Consider the following 18351-nt stretch of genomic DNA (forward strand, 5'->3'; position numbering starts at 1 on the left):
TATGTTCAGTCTGTGTGGATATGTTTATGCATCAAACATTCATTATTGAACTCTGAAGTGCACAGATATTTTGAGTGAACCTCTAAAGGGATGACTCAAACATCCACGTTCACCCCCCACCACCACTACCACCATTACATAAGCAGCGAAGGTGAAGGGTTGTTCAGCAGACAGCTGGATCAAAAATGTATTTTGAGGAAGGAGAGGCTGCAGCAGTAAAAGTCAATTGGTTGTAACAAAAAAAGAGAAAAAACAGGAGTTACAATCTCATCAGGATGTCACAGCATGAGTTCTAGCTTTCTGCTAAAAAAAAAAAAAGTGTCAGATGTGTTTTACGCAGCCTCCGTGCACTTCCGACTGTCTCCAACGTAGTTAGTGGCTGCTTGTTGCCATGGTTATAGTCAGTGAATGTGAAAAGACGTCCAAGAATGAGTGCTGTCATGTGACCCTGAATGCTCTGATGCTGTTGCTGACACAGTTTGACCAAGTGTGTCATTTCATAAGTGTGTATCTCCATCCAGGATTTTTTTTTGGTCTATCCGAGCCACCCAATCTGTTCATCTGGTTTGTATGTAAAGTAATGTGTCTGTGTTTGCTTCACCTTTGCCATCCTTGATTTTTGAGAAACAGAGTGTAAACAACTTGACTAAATTTTCGTAAATTTCCCCACTGCGGGACAAATAAAGGATTATCTTATCTCTCAATCTTAAATATCCGCATTATCATGCGACCATCCCTCAGTCTGTGCTCATTTCCTGTTGCAAAGTTCAGAGATAAAATAGTTGCTTTGACCCTGGTCAGTGCACAGATGTGTATACTGTTCAGTTTAATGTAACTAATACCGAGCCGTGCATGTGCACTTAAAAACTACTTATTACATCCTTAAAACAGGCAAGGACAACATCTATTTTGAGAGAAAACAACAGTTTTGGTCAACAAAAATAAGTACAAAGAGACTTTAAATAGAAAATGCTCTTTATTAAATAAATAAATACTGAACTTTTTACATAATTTATTGAGGACATTTTCTTCCATTAGATAATGCCCCTCCTAACAATCACAGTTTTAAATATTATTGTGAAGTTACATCCCCATACAACGCGCACACGCACACACATATATACACGCTCACATTCTTCACAAATGTTAGTAAATCGTTGAATTGGTCGTGACATTCACTGTACATCATTTACAGTATTTCACAGCCTTGCTCCGTTTCTATTCAGAGCATCAGAGTATGGATTGTCTCTTTAAAACAGATTTAAATATTACTACACACATCACAGCTGGTACCAGCCCAGCACTTGTCTTTACTTCCTAAACTATGCCTCCTTTTCTGCCAAACATTTAGCTTTCACATTCACACCAACATACTCCAACAACCTCAGTCAATTCTCTCCTCCTCATCAACCGACATCATATCAGCCCTTTACCAAACATGGTCTTTGTGCTACATTTCATTCCTCCCCCCCCACAGAGTCTCTTTATTTCCATCTGCATTTCTGCTGAGTCACGTAGATGCATCACTGTAGGAATCTCACTTAATTTTTCAAAAGGTCTGTCCTCAAACTCATCCTTCCCACGCACATCCTTGTGAATGCTATGTCCTGTGTATCACTGCGGTAACAGAAAGTCTTTAGCTGCATCTCTGCAGCAGCATATTTAAGGAGTACACCATGCGTTCACGGAGGTCGGTGGGACATCCTGATGTCAGCAGGGACCTGAGCGTGAAGGTTTTGGAGACGCGGTCCTCGTTGATGTATGTCAGCATGTACTCATCCTTCTGGCAGCAGAGGATGATCTTGGTGTGGTCATGGTAAAAATTAATCTAAGGATGTAAAAAAGAAAAAATAAATATATATATATATATTTTCCAGAATTTTTCATCATCATCTGTTTGAACAACATCCATCTGAACCTGCCTATCAACAGCAGTGCTGTTGGTGTGTGTGTGTGTGTGTGTGTTTACCTGGAAAGTGCCGTCGTTAAAGAGCATCATGAGGGCGCGGTCGGACTTTAGCCACTGCAGCAGGTAAAGTCTGGGCATGTGTGCGTCTGTCATACTACCGAGGTCCCCGCCCTGAGAAACCAAATGAGTAACATCACCAAACAGGCCGGGACATGACGGATGCCATGTCTTCAAGAGGTAGACTGACACGTGAGAGCGAGAGAAAGCTATGGAAGAGTGGGGAAAATGAAAAGCACTTACATCCATGAGGTTCTCCTCCATATAATGGGAGAAGTACTTGAGCACCGTCACTTGGCCAACAAAGTGTTCAGGGACCTCAGAAGTAGGGAAGACAGAGCGCTGACCCAGCTCTGCATAGTAATGGATGGTCCTGAGGAGGTGGAGGGAGGGAAATAGAGTTATGCAACCATACCAGACAAACAAATGCTTGGTAATGAAAAGACAGCCTCCATATTGGTAATCTTGATGAGAGGCGCCGCTTGCTCGCACTTCATGGATGAGGATAGTAGCTAAGCGTTCTGAATGATATATTTTCCTAGTTTTCCAGCAAAGAAAAGAGATGCCAATTCAAATTTGAGAATCGACTTTGCTAGTCATCTCACGCCGCTAACAGGTTCTTCAATTCTTCTTTATAATAAACATGCCAGCTCCAATTAATGCAGTGACTTTCAAACTGAAGCTTCAGTATTATGAAAGCGCAGAATAGTGCGTACTTTCTGTCTGGCAGGAGGCTCATGTGAGTGCCGTTGTTGAAGAGAACTCCCACGGTGTGATCAGACAGTTGGTAACCAAAGCCGTACTTGTTGGAGTAGTCTACCCATTTCGTCACCCACTGAAGGCTGCAGCTGTTGGAGGCCTGAGGAATGTCGTCGGCTGCAGGGCGAGAACACAGAGGAGGAGAACAATTCAGTTAAAGAGAAGGTTCAAAGAAAGGAAAAGCTCAACTTTTTAACAAACTGTATTATAAACTGTTCTGAGGTAGTATATATTTTAATAAGCAAAAAAGAAAATCGGTGCATCTTTTGACAAAATAAAAATCATTGAACACTACTCTAAACATAATCATCATTCTCTGCTCATAAAATCTTTCAATTTGGGCTTTTCTTCCCAGCAACTACATGATCAGTCATGATTTGAGGTGATCTCAGCGTTCCCACTCACCTTTAGGCATGCTCTCCAGACATCCCCTCAACACGCTCGAGACAGTCTCAGCCACATTCCCAGTTGTGTTGTCTTCAAGGCCTTTATGAATAAAAAGCAGCAGACAAGGCTGTCATTTAGACTGATCTCGAAGCAGAAATTATTTTGAAAGGATTTGTCTACAACCAATTAATTCCATTTCTATATGCGTAATTACAGTAAAACACACAGCATTGTGTGTAATAATTCACTTCTCTCTGATCACTGGGCTTGTGAAATGAAGTGAACTCACATTCGCTGCTGCTGCTGCAGCTCCCCAGACTTCCTCTGACGATCAAACGGATCGTATCTTGCATCGACGGGGATTGGCTCTCTGTTACCAGGGCAACGGGGCTCTCAGCAGATGGCGGAAGGCTTCCATTCTGAGGTGGGAAATCAGTGACGGCAGGAGTTAGAATATGAGAGTTTAAATGATCTCTTCCGACTATGACTCATCAGGTACCCACAGATGGAAAGGGGCTGGTTTAAAAGGTGGAAAATAAAGGCTGCTAACTCATCCACAAAGTGCACTTGTTAAAAAGTTTGGTGCTGCAGAGTGACTCACCGGAATCCCCTCTACATAATATTTTAAGTATTTTTATTAGTTCTATGAATAATATATCTGCAACATTACCAGCGTTAGATATTGTCTTGTGTGTTAATCAAACCATTTACCTCAGGAATCTTTTTACTCTGTTGCTGGCTGATGGCAGTTCTCTCCAGATCGTGCTGCAGTTTATAGATCTCCTCTTCCTCTTTGGACAACTTATCTATCAAACAAAATAATAACATCACTCAAAGATGAACCTATGACCTTTTTAAAACAGCTGATTAATTAACCTCACATTAGAGCATTATGGGTTAAAACATGACACTGGTTTGCACTTATCTAATGAACAAGACTTAATGACACCTCATGATGTAACATTTTAAGCTGCACATGAAAGGCTTAATGGTGGATTCTGTACTCACTCTCATAGTATTTGACCTTGTCTCTTCTTCCACCAAAGAGTGCAGCAGCAGCTTTCTTGAAAAAACTCTTGGCTGGACTTGAGATGTGGAAATCTGGTGCTGAATGACAGCAGCTAGCTGACAAACGCTCTGGACTGAAGCCCTGCAGAGTCAAAGAGAGTCAAAATGAAAGGAGGTCAGTGTCAACCAAAGTGACATTTAGGAACAGACACAGAATGAATGGGTAGAAGTAAAAGGTATCTAACCTGCGTGAAGAATTCATGCCTCAGGATGTGGTCCAGGTTGGGTCTGTCCTCTGGGATCTTGGCGAGCAAGCTGGCGATTAACTGCTTTGCCTGCAGTGACAGGGAGGATGGCAAGGAATAGCGGGCCTCCCTGATGCACCTGTACGTCTCCTTTAGGTTGGTGGTTTCAAAAGGTGGCCTGCCCAACAGCATGGTATACCTGTAGCAGGGTAGATGGCAAAGGTGAGCAGATTCTCACCACTAAAACTGCACCAAAACATCATACAATCCTGATGTCTTTCAATGAACATGATGTACCTTTTTTCTTTTTAAAGGTGATTATGAATTATTAAACAAAGAGCAGATTATCGTGACTAAACATTTTGTTCTGATAGTGAATTTACTTTGCTACTCACATTACACAGCCCAGGGCCCAGATGTCTGACTCACAGCCATGGCCTTGCTTGTTGAGCACCTCTGGGGACAGGTAGTTTGGCGTTCCACAGATCGTCTTCCTCCTGTTTCCTGCTGGCTCCAACTTGGCAGCCAGACCAAAGTCTCCGACTTTCAGCTCCATGGACTCACTCACAAAGAAATTACCTGTAGGGAAAAAAAGAGAACGAGATGATATTCATCATATTCAACCTAGGATCAAAGGCTAAAAGCACTACAAACAACAATAAACTATTGTGCAGCATACACTGCTCGTCGCAGCACTGTAGTGTGACACTCCTGCAAAAAATATTCCTTACCAAGTTTCAGGTCTCTGTGGAGGATCTCTTGTTCATGCAGATATCTGAGACCAGACACAATCTGCCTGAGATAATACCGCACCTCTGGCTCCGTGAGCACTTTGCGAGCCTTCAGGATATGAGCTAAAGACTGCAAACACACAAAACAATGTAGGAAAAAAAATTATTCCAAGGCAGTTTCCTAGAGTGCAAACATTTTTTTACCCCTTCTCAACTATTTTTAGTGTTTTACGGTTGAAGGAATTACATTTAACAGTAACACTGGAGATACAGAAGGGGAAAACTCAAAAAAAACGTTCTGCTTCAGTGATTTTAGGTGCAATGCAGGTGTTTTCCCATTTCAACCACAGTTGTGTAAAAGCATGGACAGCAGCGATTTAAGATTCAAGTGCGTAACAAGCAGCGCTTACTTTTCTACTGCAGTATTCCAACAGGATGTAGATGTTCTCCTTGTCCTCGAAATGGTGATAAAAGTGCACGATGTGTTTATGGTGTAGTAGTCTGTGCAACTCAATTTCTCTGTCAATCTAACGGGGAAAGAGAAGGAAACAGTCACAAATGCAACTGAGTGTAATTGTTTTTACGCACTCATGAAAGAGCGCACGGCCGGCGGGAGGTGCGCGCTTACCTTCTCCCTCTGGTGGGGTTTGGAGACGCGCGCATGTGGAATGATTTTGGCTGCATAAACTTTGCTGGTGGAAAGATCCGTCATCTCGTAGCATTTCGCAAACCCTCCCTATTAGGAGGAAGGGGAAAAATACGTTATTAATAAGCTGCGTCTCTCGGGGTTGGTTGGTTAAATCCAAAATGTTCAAGCCGCTACCTTTCCCAAAACTTTCCCCCGGCAGTAACACTTCCCCGTGGAGGGGTCGGTGATTATCCTGGCCATCTCCGAAGGCGCGGGGCGCTCGTCCATCCTCTTCCGACGAGGTTCACACGACCTCGGCGTAGGTTCGCACATACTGCTGCTATTTGTCTGTTGGGCTCCGGTATTTCTCCGTACTTCCACGACAGAAGACATGCTGAGCTCTGAATACAGCGCGACGCGCGTCTCGGAGCCTTTATAGTCCGACACCCCCCCCCCCCCCCCGCTGTCTGCCGCCCCCTGTCTGACGTCACCACATGAAAGCAGAGCATGAGGTCTGTCTGATATTGATTACGTCGCATGAAAACTGCTGTTGCTGACGGAACAGACAGGGAATCAAAGAGAATCGACTTTGATTCGGTTTTCTGAGATGCGACTATTTGCATCACCGTTTCCATCCACGATACTGAAGCCGGACATGATCGTACATCACTTATTTAGATCATCATTAATCATCATTAATCATCATTAATCCGTGGCGGTCCTTTAACATGTCGATGAGCAACATAAAATTCAGCGGTTTGGTAATCTGCTAAAAATTATTCAATTAAATATCCACAGATTAAACAGAAGCATCTACAAGTCCTCTGCATAGCACTGAAGTTGGAGCACTAGCGCCCTCATCTGGAGTAAACTATATTACAAGGCTTAGACACAGGGTTCAGCTTTGCCATCAGACATTGTCCACAAGTGTCCATGGAAACACTGCATCTTCATTTTGATGCAAACCTAAAATCAGACTAGAACCAAGGCAGTCACAGACTGCAACATCCCGCGATACCCCGCGATGTCTGTGTTGCATGGGTCAAAGATCAAAGCTAGTGCTCAAATCTACTTTCATATATCAAATCACTAGCTTTGATCTATGGTCTTACTCACACTGGCCTTTTGCTTTGTCTTTCTATTTTGTCAGGTTCCTGAGTGTACAAAAGTTGAAATTTGACCATCGTCTAATTTTCATCCCCTTTGCCGCCCATGTCTTCTTCTTCTTTTCCTTGCATCCTCTTCTCTCACACAAACTGCCTTCATGTCCTCTTTCACTACATCCATAAACCTCCTCTTTGGTCTTCCTCTAGGCCTCCTGCCTGGAAGTTCAAAACTCAGCATCCTTCTACCAATATATTCACCATCTCTCCTCTGGACATGTCCAAACCATCTCAGTCTGGCCTCTCTGACTTTATCTCCAAAACCTCTAACATGTGCTGTCCCTCTGATGTACTCATTCCTGATCCTATCCTTCCTGGTCACTCCCAAGAGAACCTCAGCATCTTCATCTCTGCTACCTCCAGCTCTGTCTCCTGTCTTTTCCTCAGTGACACTGTCTCTAGACCAAACAACATCGCTGGTCTCACCACAGTTTTGTACACCTTTCCTTTCATTTTAGCTGAAACTCTTCTATCACACATCACACCTGACACTTTTCTCCACCCGTTCCATCCTGCCTGTACACGCTTCTTCACCTTTTTTCCACACTCTCCATTGCTCTGGACTGTTGACCCTAGGTACTTAAAATCCTCCACTTTCTTGATCTTTTCACCGCTTTGTAAGGGGCTGTAGTTACTTGTTCACTGACAAATGACTGGTTTCCAGTGATTTTTATTGAAATCTGGTTTTATATACTTTTTTCATCCTCATTTGTGTTGATACGGAGACACAGCAATTTGTAGCGGCTAAGTGATTCAATAGTGAGCTAGAGTCACAGTATTTGAGGATGTTTACAACATGATTATGACATAGTTTCCATCTGTTCTCGCAGTGAAAAACATGAAGAAATACTGCAGTAGCTAAGTGATGTCAAAATTCATCTCTTCATCTGACTTAGTCACAGTCCCACTCATCCTTGAAATCTTCAGAGATATCTCTCAAGAGGATCACTCCAGATTAATGCTCGTAAAATGACAAAAATCAGTTCAAATTTTTTTGTGATTACCTGCTAACGTGTTGTCTTTGGATAGTATTCGTTTAAGTAGAATATTACTGTTCATTTCAAGTTTAATGAAGCAGAAAAGTGCAGAGGATTTTAGTAAGAACAACCCACTTAATTATAATGCTGTATTTGGAACTTTTCTCAGATATGAGCGCACATAGTGAATGTCATAAGCAAAAGTCTGGTCAAGACCAGAGCCCACAGATGATTGTTGGGGCCAGTTGGGGACAGGAAAACGACAAGAAATGACACGGGCATCATCAGGAAGCTCCTTCAATAGCTTCTCACCCAGAACCTCCATCTATAAAATAAATAGAAAAGGCTACATCAGACACTCGAAATGTTACGTTTGCTCTTCATATATATCTACATGATGAGCAAGAAATACCAACCACCCCCGGAGCAAGAAAAGCTGTCACGTTATTGAAGGCAGATAAATCAGTCTGCAGAAGGAGAAACATGTTTTAACTACAACCAAGGCAGTCACAGACAGCAACATCCTGGGACTCCTCTGAATTCAAAATGTTACCCTGACCTACTTGCATAGGTCAAAGATCAAAGCTAGTGCTTTGACCTACTTTCATACATCAAATCACTACCTTTGATCTACGGTCTTACTCACACTGGCCTTCTCCCTCGTCTTTCTATGTTATCCAGTTCCTGGGTGTAAGAAAGTTGAAATTTGACCTTGACCTAGTTTTCTCAAGGTCTAGGTCATCATCTCGTTTTCATCCCCTTTGCTGCCCGAGTAATGTGCGTTTTGTTTCATCTTTCTATCTGCAACGGTTGCGAAGATATTTGGTGGACGAACGGACGAACGGACTTAGGAATGGACGAACACACGAACACTGATAATTATAATACATCACTGCTTTGAAGCAGGATGTATTAAGAACTTTGTACAGGATTAAAGAAATTAGTCAGTGTTGATGAGGTCTTACCTTCCAGAAGTCTTCTTTTACAAAGGTCACCCGGTCGCATGGCACTTCCTGCCAGCGGGCCTTCCTCATGGCATAGGCCACTAAAATGGAATTGATCTCAAAGCCTGTGCATTTGAAACCGGCAGATGAGGCAGCGAACACCTGCAAAAAAGGTACACAATGCATTCAGTTTTACTCCAGCAGGAGTTAAGATCGTGAAAACATGAGTGTCAAAGTCAGCATTTAGCCACATATGAATGTATTTCTTATGAAATAACTATATCCCTCTTACAACTCGTCCATCTCCAGATCCCAGATCTGCTAAGAGACCAGCTCGTCCCTCAAGCAGCTTCATAATGTTCAGAGTCTGATCTTTACTGGAGGGCAAATAAGGAACCTGGGCCATAATGCAGACAAACAGTAAATAAATGCATGTGATTAGAGTTATTACAATACTTCACTGGTAAATAACAACTAAAACTCTGTAATCTGTCTATTCCTGTCCACCATAAAACAGAATCTACATTGTAAAACATAAAAATACAAATCTAACTTCCACAGGACTCCAAACAAATACAATAGCATGGCAAAGTTTTCCTTTCCACATTAAAAGAATCTCTGGATATCCTTCATATTAAATCTCAGCACACGACACAGCGGTTGTGTACTGAGTGCTTGAATATGACCTTGGATCTGATATCCTTCTCACTGAAAGCGAAGCCTGTCTGAATGACAAATTTAGTAGGCCTCTCTCACTGCTAGCTGAGGAAAACAAGGTTGAATCTGCGATCAAGAGAGAACCAACTTTTCTGAGTTATATACTGTATCTTATACAAGCTTTCAACAATGATACGTAACTTTATCTTGATAAAAGAGTGAAAAAAAGTAGTGCACGCTCCATAATGTATGAAACCTTGATCGACTCAGTCACATAAGCATGCAGCATTTAATGTTTGAAAGGGTAAAAAAAAGGTAAAGTAAGCATGCAAATATAAGGCACACATCTAAACAACCTTAAGTCTCCAAGGAATTCTGCGAAAACCAGGCAGAGCGAATAGGCTCCATACTCCATACAGGCCTGTGAGGACAGCCCCCAGGCAGGCAGAGACAATGGGATGGGGTCTCTTCATAGATCGGACCCCAACGTAGTCTTGGAGAATCACTTCAATGGAGTCTTCCATTGCACACTGTCAAAAATAATAAACATTCAGTAAATAAGTAGAGCTATTACTGAATCTAAAATAATATTAATATAAGGGACTGCCTCTATTCTCATGCCAATGAGATGTAGATAGACATGCTGTATATAAACTAATCGCATTGGTAAAGGTTCAACATTAACTCACAGAGAATTAAATATTTTTGAACTGCATTCAGATGTCCCAACATATCCACAGTTATCTTTATGATCGGTACCGGTTCACGTCCCGATCCACCACACAAATTCACAACCTAATCCATCCTCACATCTGCAGCAAAACAAATCAGTCATGCTCCCACATCCCAGCAGGTATTGTGTGTAGCGCTGCCTTTAGGTTTTTTTTCTTTGCAAATGGTAGTTTTCTATACAATGTGGGAGATCAGCTCAGTGTGCCTCTACTTGAAACGATTTCTACCCCAGTTTGTCAATTTCACGGGAAATAAACCTGTCAGAATCATCAAGGAGGAGTTCCACAGAATTGCAGGTTGATAATGTAGAAATCTGATAAATGAATTTGAAATTATAGTATCCTAATGAAATTGTGCTGAAAACTCAGACTTAGTAACTATAATTTGTTTTAGGATTTGCCAATGTAATTGGCTGCATAGATGGTACCCACATTCCCTTTAAGGCTCCTCACATAATGAAGCTGATGATGTGAAGAATGACAATGACTTTAGTTCCAACAAGAGACCCCTCTTGTTGGAAAAGACCCCTCTCTTATACCCTCTCGAGGTATAAGAGGATCTACAAAGAATTTGCAGAAAGTCCGGTCATAGCATGTGCAGGTATATGTAGACTATTGTTTCAACATGTTATAGACTACATCATAGATAAACAAGAACCAATGCAGTCAAAGACTGCAACATCCCGCGACACCCCTGAATTCAAAATTTTACCCTGACCTACTTGCATAGGTGAAAGATCAAAGCTAGTGCTCTGACCTACTTTCATAGATCAAAGCAGTAGCTTTGATCTATGGTCTTACTCACAGTGGCTTTCTCCCTCATCTTTCTACCTTATCCGGTTCCTGAGTGTACAAAAGTTCAATTTTTTTACCGTGACGGTTGCGAAGATATTTGGTGGACTAATGAACAGACGAACAAACACACAAACGCTACAAATTACACTACATCACCGTTTTGAAGGAGGATGTATCTAAAATCTGTCCAGATCATGTGTGATGCTGCAGACTACATTTTTGATGTGGAGGCAACGTGTTCTGGGTCATTTCCTGACTCAAGGATGGATGTATAATGAGTATTACCTGAGCAGCAGACTGTAACGTGGTCAGTAACCTAAAGATTTCAACAATTATTCACTTGTCTCCATCGTTTAATCCACTCTAATGAATCCACTATACATCACAGAAGAGTTTGATGGCTTTTATCTGAAGTACAGGGGTTACCTATGGCAATCAATGACCATAGGCCTGCTGAAAGCCCGTTTCCAGTGCCTACGTCACCTCAGAATGATTCCTGAGAGGACCTGTGATATAATTTTGTTGTTCATCTATCTATTAAAAGAGAACACCACCCTGCCCTACAAACTGAAGACTCCAATGATGACCCCTTCTGCCTGCCTGCTATCCAAGACAGCAGAGCAGTGACAGACACCATCTGCCAGAATCATTTTACAATTTAAGTTACATCATCACCACCACAGCGGGCAATGAAAACGTGCAATATATAATTCATTTGGTCTTCTTTATTTCTTACAAATACAAAGTTAGTTTTTGTATTGTTCCAATAGTTAACGTTCCAATAGTTAACATGATTCAACTGTGTCGATCATCCACTTCAAATAACAGGTCCAAAAAAAAGAAAGAAAAGAAAACAGAACAATGACATAAAAGACATAAAATGTATGTAGAATTTTTAAATATAAAGATTAATTTCAAATTCAGTCCATACAAAGACAAACAAAATAACCATAAACAAATGGTGGTGCGTTTATAAATCGTTCGCGCATATTTTTACACACTATGGGGGCCTTTGAGAGGCGAAGCATAATCCGGAGCGGGTTTCCAACAGCAGATGGTGCCACAGTGACCTGTTCTCCACGTAGAAACCTCCAGAAAACTTCTGTTTACAACGCTTCCGTCGTCAATATTGAAACTTTCTGAAGCGACAGGTCGGCTCACTGGTCGCTGGACGTTCCGAATAGAATCGCTCCACCATATATTAAATAATTCTAAACGCAGCAATGTGACAACTGCGTTTCAAGCTTCTGTGTGAAATCCGTGCAAAATATTTAGAAGAAAAAAGAAACTAATCGATCATGAGACACATGGACATAAAATCTTTCACCGCTTCCAGCATTCGTGAAAATACAGTACTGTACAGTATAACACAAATTCTTAAAAATCGCACAGTTTACCTGACTCGACCCTCCCAGTCTGCGCACTTTGGAGACGCAGATCCTCCAGTCGGAGCGCACTGGGCCAGCGCCACATCCCGCCCTTTATCCGAGCCCTATCAAATGTCCGCCAACCTGCTGGCACAAGGCGACTGACGCCGTCTGTGGTCGTAAAACAAGCTGTTAATGCTCGTCTGTCTGTTGTTGTGACAGTTTTCCACATTTAGGTTTTAACAACTTGTACTACTTGGCACTTAATTCTGGATCATGTTAATGGAAGAGGTTTTTTTTTTTTTGGCAAAGTTCTTCCATAATCGCTAAATAGTATTTTTATTAAGTTAAGTATGAACTACCTGCTCTTTAAGTAAATAACCAAGCCTGAATTAAGATGACTAAAGGGTTTTGGGAAATACAGGAAGCATATCAATTCACTCGGTCATTAAGCCGATCACTAATTAGTGTCGGAACTCAGGCAATGCAACTTTTTTGTTGCGTTTACGCCTTTGCCCACATGACAACGCAGACATTCGAAATGAAAACGCAACTTTTTAAAAACGCTGGCCAAGTTGGAATTTTTTTTGAAAATGCCGGGTCTGCGTTGTCGTGTGGACGGTGGATCCACAACTTTTTTTATCCGGGGGGGGGGGTTGTCCCTGCGACGAAAACCGCTGTGACGTCATGCTTGTGACCCATGTCTACATGTATAAACTGAGCTAAAACCAGCTATTTTCTGATGTATAACAGTTCCACGTCGAAGTTGCGTTGATAAACATGCTTTACACTTAAATATTTGTTCGTCTGTTTCTTTATTTACGTGTCATAAAGTTTATATATGTATTTATTCATTCATTCCCGTTCCTCGCCAAAGAGGCTGATGCCAGTTCTGGGTCAGACCGGGATGCGCTGCCTGCTGTTGGAGAATGTGATGGAGGTCCTCCAAGAGGAACGCCGTGAATTTCCACACATCCTGGTCCTATCTCCTGTCGTTCTCGAAGTTGTTCTGCTTATACGCCTGTTGATCAATGCACTGATGTGGATACGTATGGACGAAGATCTTTTTGCATACGGTGTCGTGTGGATGGGAATCCTTTTCGATGCGGGGTGAAAAAAGTTGCGTTTTCAGAAAGTTCCGGCACCGTGTGGACAGAGCCTCAGAAGCACATGGACGTCATAAGTCACTGCGAGGGCCTAACGCAAACGCAAGTCATCGTGAGTATGATTTCAAAGTCATCATAAATTAGATGTTAAAATTGATAGATTAGATAGTTAATGTTAAGGTGGTTTATGAGAATTTAGTTTATTCGAGATGTTTCGATTTGAAGGAAATAATCCCTCTGAGCTAGCCAGTTCTGACATAGTCGTACTGCCGTTATAAAGTAATCAGATCAGATTTAATTAGCTTGTTCAGTTTAAAGGGGTCCTTTGTAAATGTAGCCGCAAGAGGACACAAGCCAGTGTCTTATTGTGCCGGTCCCAAGCCCGGATAACTACAGAGGGTTGCGTCAGGAGGGGCATCTGGTGTTAAACTTTTGCCAAATCAAACATGCAAATTTTTTTGTCCGTATAAACAAAGCAAGAGATCATAGAAAAGCATGAAAAAGGGATGTGCTTGGTTGATCTCGCCAAAGAATGTGGCCGTAATGCATCTGCAATCGTCACGTAATAAAAACAGAAGGAAGTTTAAGGAGTTTAAGGCATCGCGTGGGTGGTTGGAGAAGTTCAAAAAGAGGACTGGAATTCACTCTGTTGTTCGGCATGGTGAGGCAGGAGCGCATGAACCAAAGAGGGCAAAAAACAATGAGGACAGCAGTTAAAAGGTAAATGACCATCAATTGTATTCTTTATTCTATTCTTTGTTTTTCACGTTATGCACAACTCTCATTTATTTTATAATAATCTAATTGTAACATGTATTTGTTACATGTTTTGATACATTTTTATGCTTTATAAAACATTTATGTCTGAATTTTTGGGGGATTGGAATGGATTAGGGCATTTGCATGGAAAAAGTATTGTAATTTAACCAATATCTTTAAAGTCGGATATTATGTGTTGCGTTATATTATAGTAACATATACATATTGAATTTATTGTAATGCTAACATTGTATTGGCTCATTGGCCAGCATCAGCAGCACAACCATACCCTTCATTTTCAGTCGCCATCTTGTTTAGAATAATTAAGGGAGAGTAAACTTAATTTGATTTAGATTTCATTTATGCTACTCGTGAGGAATAGGGGTGGTGTAGTTTTCCTGGTTATGTAGTTACCCTATTTATTCGTAAGATTTCAAAAATAGTAATATAAGTTGTTTGAACAGTTCAACTGAAGCTGTCTGGGGAAACATGACTGGTCGGGCACGAGCCAGAGCACGAGGTCAGGTTCGCGGTCAAGGGACGGGGCCACCGGGATCGGTAAGGACTTCCAGTTACTGTGATCTGTGGGATGTTACCAGGCGGTTTAACGTTTTGTTTTAACTCCCCTCCTCTTTGACAATTTTTGGTGTTATTTAAAGGCATTATTTTAAGGGTAGAAAGTTTCTACAAACTTCTCAGCTCAGCGCGAACCCACAGGAAACAGTTTCCGGTCTTACATCAAGACCTTATTGTCAGGGAATAATATGTAATTATAATTATATATAATATATAATCAATAATAGTCATATCTAATAGTCAATAATTAGAACTAGCACTTCATATATTTAGAGGAGAAAATTTACAGAAACACATGATCATAAATTAATTATATAACATCAAATGAAAAATACTCACTTGAACAACACACCGGCAGGCGTGTAGTAATTGTTCATAAAAGTGGATCATTATCTAGTTCTGACACACGAAATCCATTTGAATGACACCAAACCCCCACCCTGTCAATATAATGCCCCCCATCTGGATCATGATCTGACTTATTAGGGTCCAGAAGCACATAGCAGTAGGCTGTCATTATTTTAAATGGACTTCTTTTTAATAATGAGTTAAAAATTAAAAAAGAGAATTTAACAGTCATTATCTCCACATCTGGTTTGACTCAAAGTTTAATTGAGTTCTCCTCAACCCAAGATCCACTGCCACACTAAATTGAATTGAAACTTGTCACTGTCTTTCTGAGATTTCTGGTGGAACAATATTTCCGTTTGAGCTGGTAACTAAAGATTATAGAGTTCTGTGGGCATGTGGGATGAATTGAAATTGGATTAGTACAACTTTTATTCCTAGAAATTTATTCCGCATTTCCAACCTTTTCATGTGTTGAAGAACCAAACCCGAGAGGCTGCCCCAGCACCTTGCCCCGCCCCACCAAGGGGAAATGAGGAAGCAGGTCAGTAGGGGTCGACAGAAAGGCCCGGGACCGTTCGCTTCAGAAGGTGTAGTTCGACCCAGTCAGGTCTCATTGTCCTAGTTCACCTGCAGCAGTAGGCCAACTCGACTGACCAACAACTGAAACGTGTCTGTAGCATGTTTGTAACCTCACTCTTGGTTTGTCAGCTGTGGTCGAGATCTCAACTGGGTTCCAGAAGGTGAAGCTGGGAGAACGAGGAGGACGCTGCCGGGATTATAATTATTCTGGGATTTTAACCAGACGGACGAAGGCACATGTGGTGGGAGAAAAAGTCCAGATAACCATTACCCTGGTTTGCGAACTCCCCTCATCGCCCCCAGTGTGCATCCAGTTTTACAACATCATGTTCAAAAGGTGCGTTTTCTGGTCCTCGGGCACCTGGAGGAGCGAGCGGGACGCTTCGGCGTGATGATGGAACTGGCGGGGGTTAATGGTTATGTGTGTTCAGATAGACAAAAGTCACATGTTCTGATGATCTCTGCAGGATCCTGAGGATTCTCAACATGCAGCAGATTGGACGGAACTACTACCACCCCCGGGACCCCCTGGACACAGCACAAGTATGTTCTTCTATTCCTGGCCTGAAGCTGCTTCTGATCAGACGTTTCTCCTGATGTGACTCCTGGTGACTCGTGGACATTAACAGATTTCAACAAGTTTCATTTTTACAAGTGAAATGACATCAGTGGTGCCTGAAAGCTTTTGATGCTGTTGCTAAGCAACAGCTGCTTCTCTAATGCTAACTAGCGTACTAGCAGCATTAGTTCTGCTGAAGGATGGAAAGATGCTGTTTTTCTTGCAGTGGGTCGATCTTCATCACCAGCAGTTTTTGTGCGCAATCTGAATAAACCTTTTCCTGAACTTAAGTGTTTTGTTAGAGTTTGTAGATGTCTGAGACGATCGATGGATTCTCAGTGTGTTGAATCCATCGGTGGAGATTGAATAGAACGGAGTGAACCTGATGGTTTCCTCAGGGAAGGTGAAGAAGGCTTTACATGGCACTGGGCGTTGAAACTACGTTTGTCGTCTTCACAAACGCTTGTCGCTTTGTAAAAAGCTGCAGGTGAGTTGTTCCGTTTAAATGTGTGTGTCCTTTGGTTCCAGGCTGACCATCTGGCCGGGATTCTCCCCTGCCATCCTGCAGTACGAGTCCTCCATCATGAGGTGTATTGACGTGAGCCACCGGGTTCTGCGTATCCAATCACTTGGATAGATTTATTACATATTTATAGCTCTGTCTGCAAACCACAGAATACAGAAACAACTTGTGGAATGTGCACTGCTCCCCTGTGATTGGTGGATGATGGTACGGTCTGCTCTGCTGACAATCGACTTTAGCTCACACAGGTAGCATGCTACCGATGCTAAGCTACATTGCCATTCGTCTTCCAGGTGGTACTCCAAATGTGTGATGCAGCAGAAAGGTCAAGAGATAATGCATGGACTGAAGATGGCCTTGAGAGGTGAGGGGCGGCAGTGGCTCAGTGGTGAAGCGGGCAGCAGAGCGGGTCTTCCAATGTTCTGTGATCGGCGGTTCGATTCCTGCTCCCGCCCAAAAATGACACCCGGAGGTGAGCTGACAGTGGGAGGTGTCAGCTCACCTCTGGAGCACTGCTGAGGCGCCCTTGAGCGAGACGCCCTTGAGCAAGGCACCGTCCCCCCTCACAAGCTGCTCATTTGGGCGCTCCACAAAAAGGGGCTGCCTGCCACTCTACGCCCCTTGCATGCCTACAGGCCCCCTTGTGTGTGGTTGTGTGAATTACAGGGGCCTGTACACACTAATATGCATGTGATTGATAAGACTAACAAAAAACTAGAGTGTGCATTCTTAATTAAGTTATTAGCAGGAGTTAGCATCGTCCTGCGGTTGGGGGGTGGGAGGAGGCAGGTTCAGGGTCTGGTTCCAGGTCAAGGGACATGGAGTCATAGAATCTGGACTGAACCAGACCAGAACCATCAGGTTTGTGGGAAGCCGTTCAGCCGCTCAGGCTAGAAGCTGCTACTGGTGGCTATCCGCTAACCATGTCCTGGTTCACAGGTACGACTTTTACATTGTGAGCCAGGCAGTCCACATGGGCAGCATGTCCCCGACCCACTACAATGTGGTGTAGGACGCCAGCGGCCTGAAGCCCGACTTCCAAACTCTGCCACCTGTTCTACAACTGGCAGGTGAGTCAGTGGAGACTAATGCACGCTAAGCTAACCAGTCCCTATCCGTTGGAAGTGACATTTGTTCCAAACTGATTGTGATCACATGACCAAAAAAACCCCTGGTCCTGACCTGACCCCCTCAGCTGAGGTCTGGGGTTCCAACCTGTTCCCGAGTCCCGGCTCCCTGCCCGTACGCCCACAAGCTGGCCTTCCTGGTGAGCCAGAGCCTCCACAAGGAGCCCAACATGACGTTGGATTACCTGCTTTTCTACCTGTGAGGTAGAAAAGCAGGTCTGTTCTGCAGATGACGATTCTGAGACCCGTGTTGCTACTGCCGGCTCTTTCTGCCGGCATTTAAGAGTTAGGGGTTCTCGTGTTTTCAGTTTTATGTCTTTTTTTCCAATTCTGTTTGTTTATATAAGACAAAATAAATTGAATTTGTCCTGGAGGAAGATCTGTCAGTACAAAGTTAAACGTATAAAAAAAAA

The 18351-nt window shown here is 42.6% G+C and overlaps 2 protein-coding genes across 3 annotated transcripts; both read right to left on the reverse strand.

Annotated features, from left to right (window-relative positions):
- Positions 1–957: 957 nt before the first annotated feature.
- Positions 958–6182, reverse strand: plk2b (polo-like kinase 2b (Drosophila)). Its single transcript, XM_068311100.1, has 14 exons — positions 5920–6182; positions 5725–5832; positions 5507–5623; positions 5097–5226; positions 4761–4944; positions 4366–4564; positions 4121–4262; positions 3824–3918; positions 3402–3531; positions 3131–3211; positions 2683–2842; positions 2210–2339; positions 1970–2080; positions 958–1828 (listed from the first exon to the last, which is right to left on the reverse strand). Exons 1-14 carry the CDS (start codon positions 6115–6117, stop codon positions 1637–1639), a joined length of 1977 nt encoding a protein of 658 aa, XP_068167201.1. The 5' UTR covers positions 6118–6182; the 3' UTR covers positions 958–1636.
- Positions 6183–7288: 1106 nt separating this feature from the next.
- On the reverse strand, positions 7289–12502 carry si:dkey-190g11.3 (uncharacterized protein LOC567059 homolog). 2 transcript variants are annotated; one of them, XM_068311101.1, is made up of 6 exons: positions 12389–12502; positions 9822–9995; positions 9101–9205; positions 8830–8970; positions 8281–8331; positions 7289–8189 (listed from the first exon to the last, which is right to left on the reverse strand). In XM_068311101.1, the coding sequence occupies exons 2-6, from the start codon at positions 9987–9989 to the stop codon at positions 8004–8006; spliced, it is 651 nt and encodes a 216-aa protein (XP_068167202.1). In that variant the 5' UTR covers positions 9990–9995; positions 12389–12502; the 3' UTR covers positions 7289–8003. The 2 variants fall into 2 exon arrangements, with proteins under 2 accessions (XP_068167202.1, XP_068167203.1); XM_068311102.1 differs by lacking the exon at positions 8281–8331 and having other exon boundaries at positions 7298–8189.
- Positions 12503–18351: the final 5849 nt, after the last annotated feature.

Source organism: Antennarius striatus, chromosome 3 (assembly GCF_040054535.1).
Source record: "Antennarius striatus isolate MH-2024 chromosome 3, ASM4005453v1, whole genome shotgun sequence".
NCBI lineage: Eukaryota > Metazoa > Chordata > Actinopteri > Lophiiformes > Antennariidae > Antennarius > Antennarius striatus.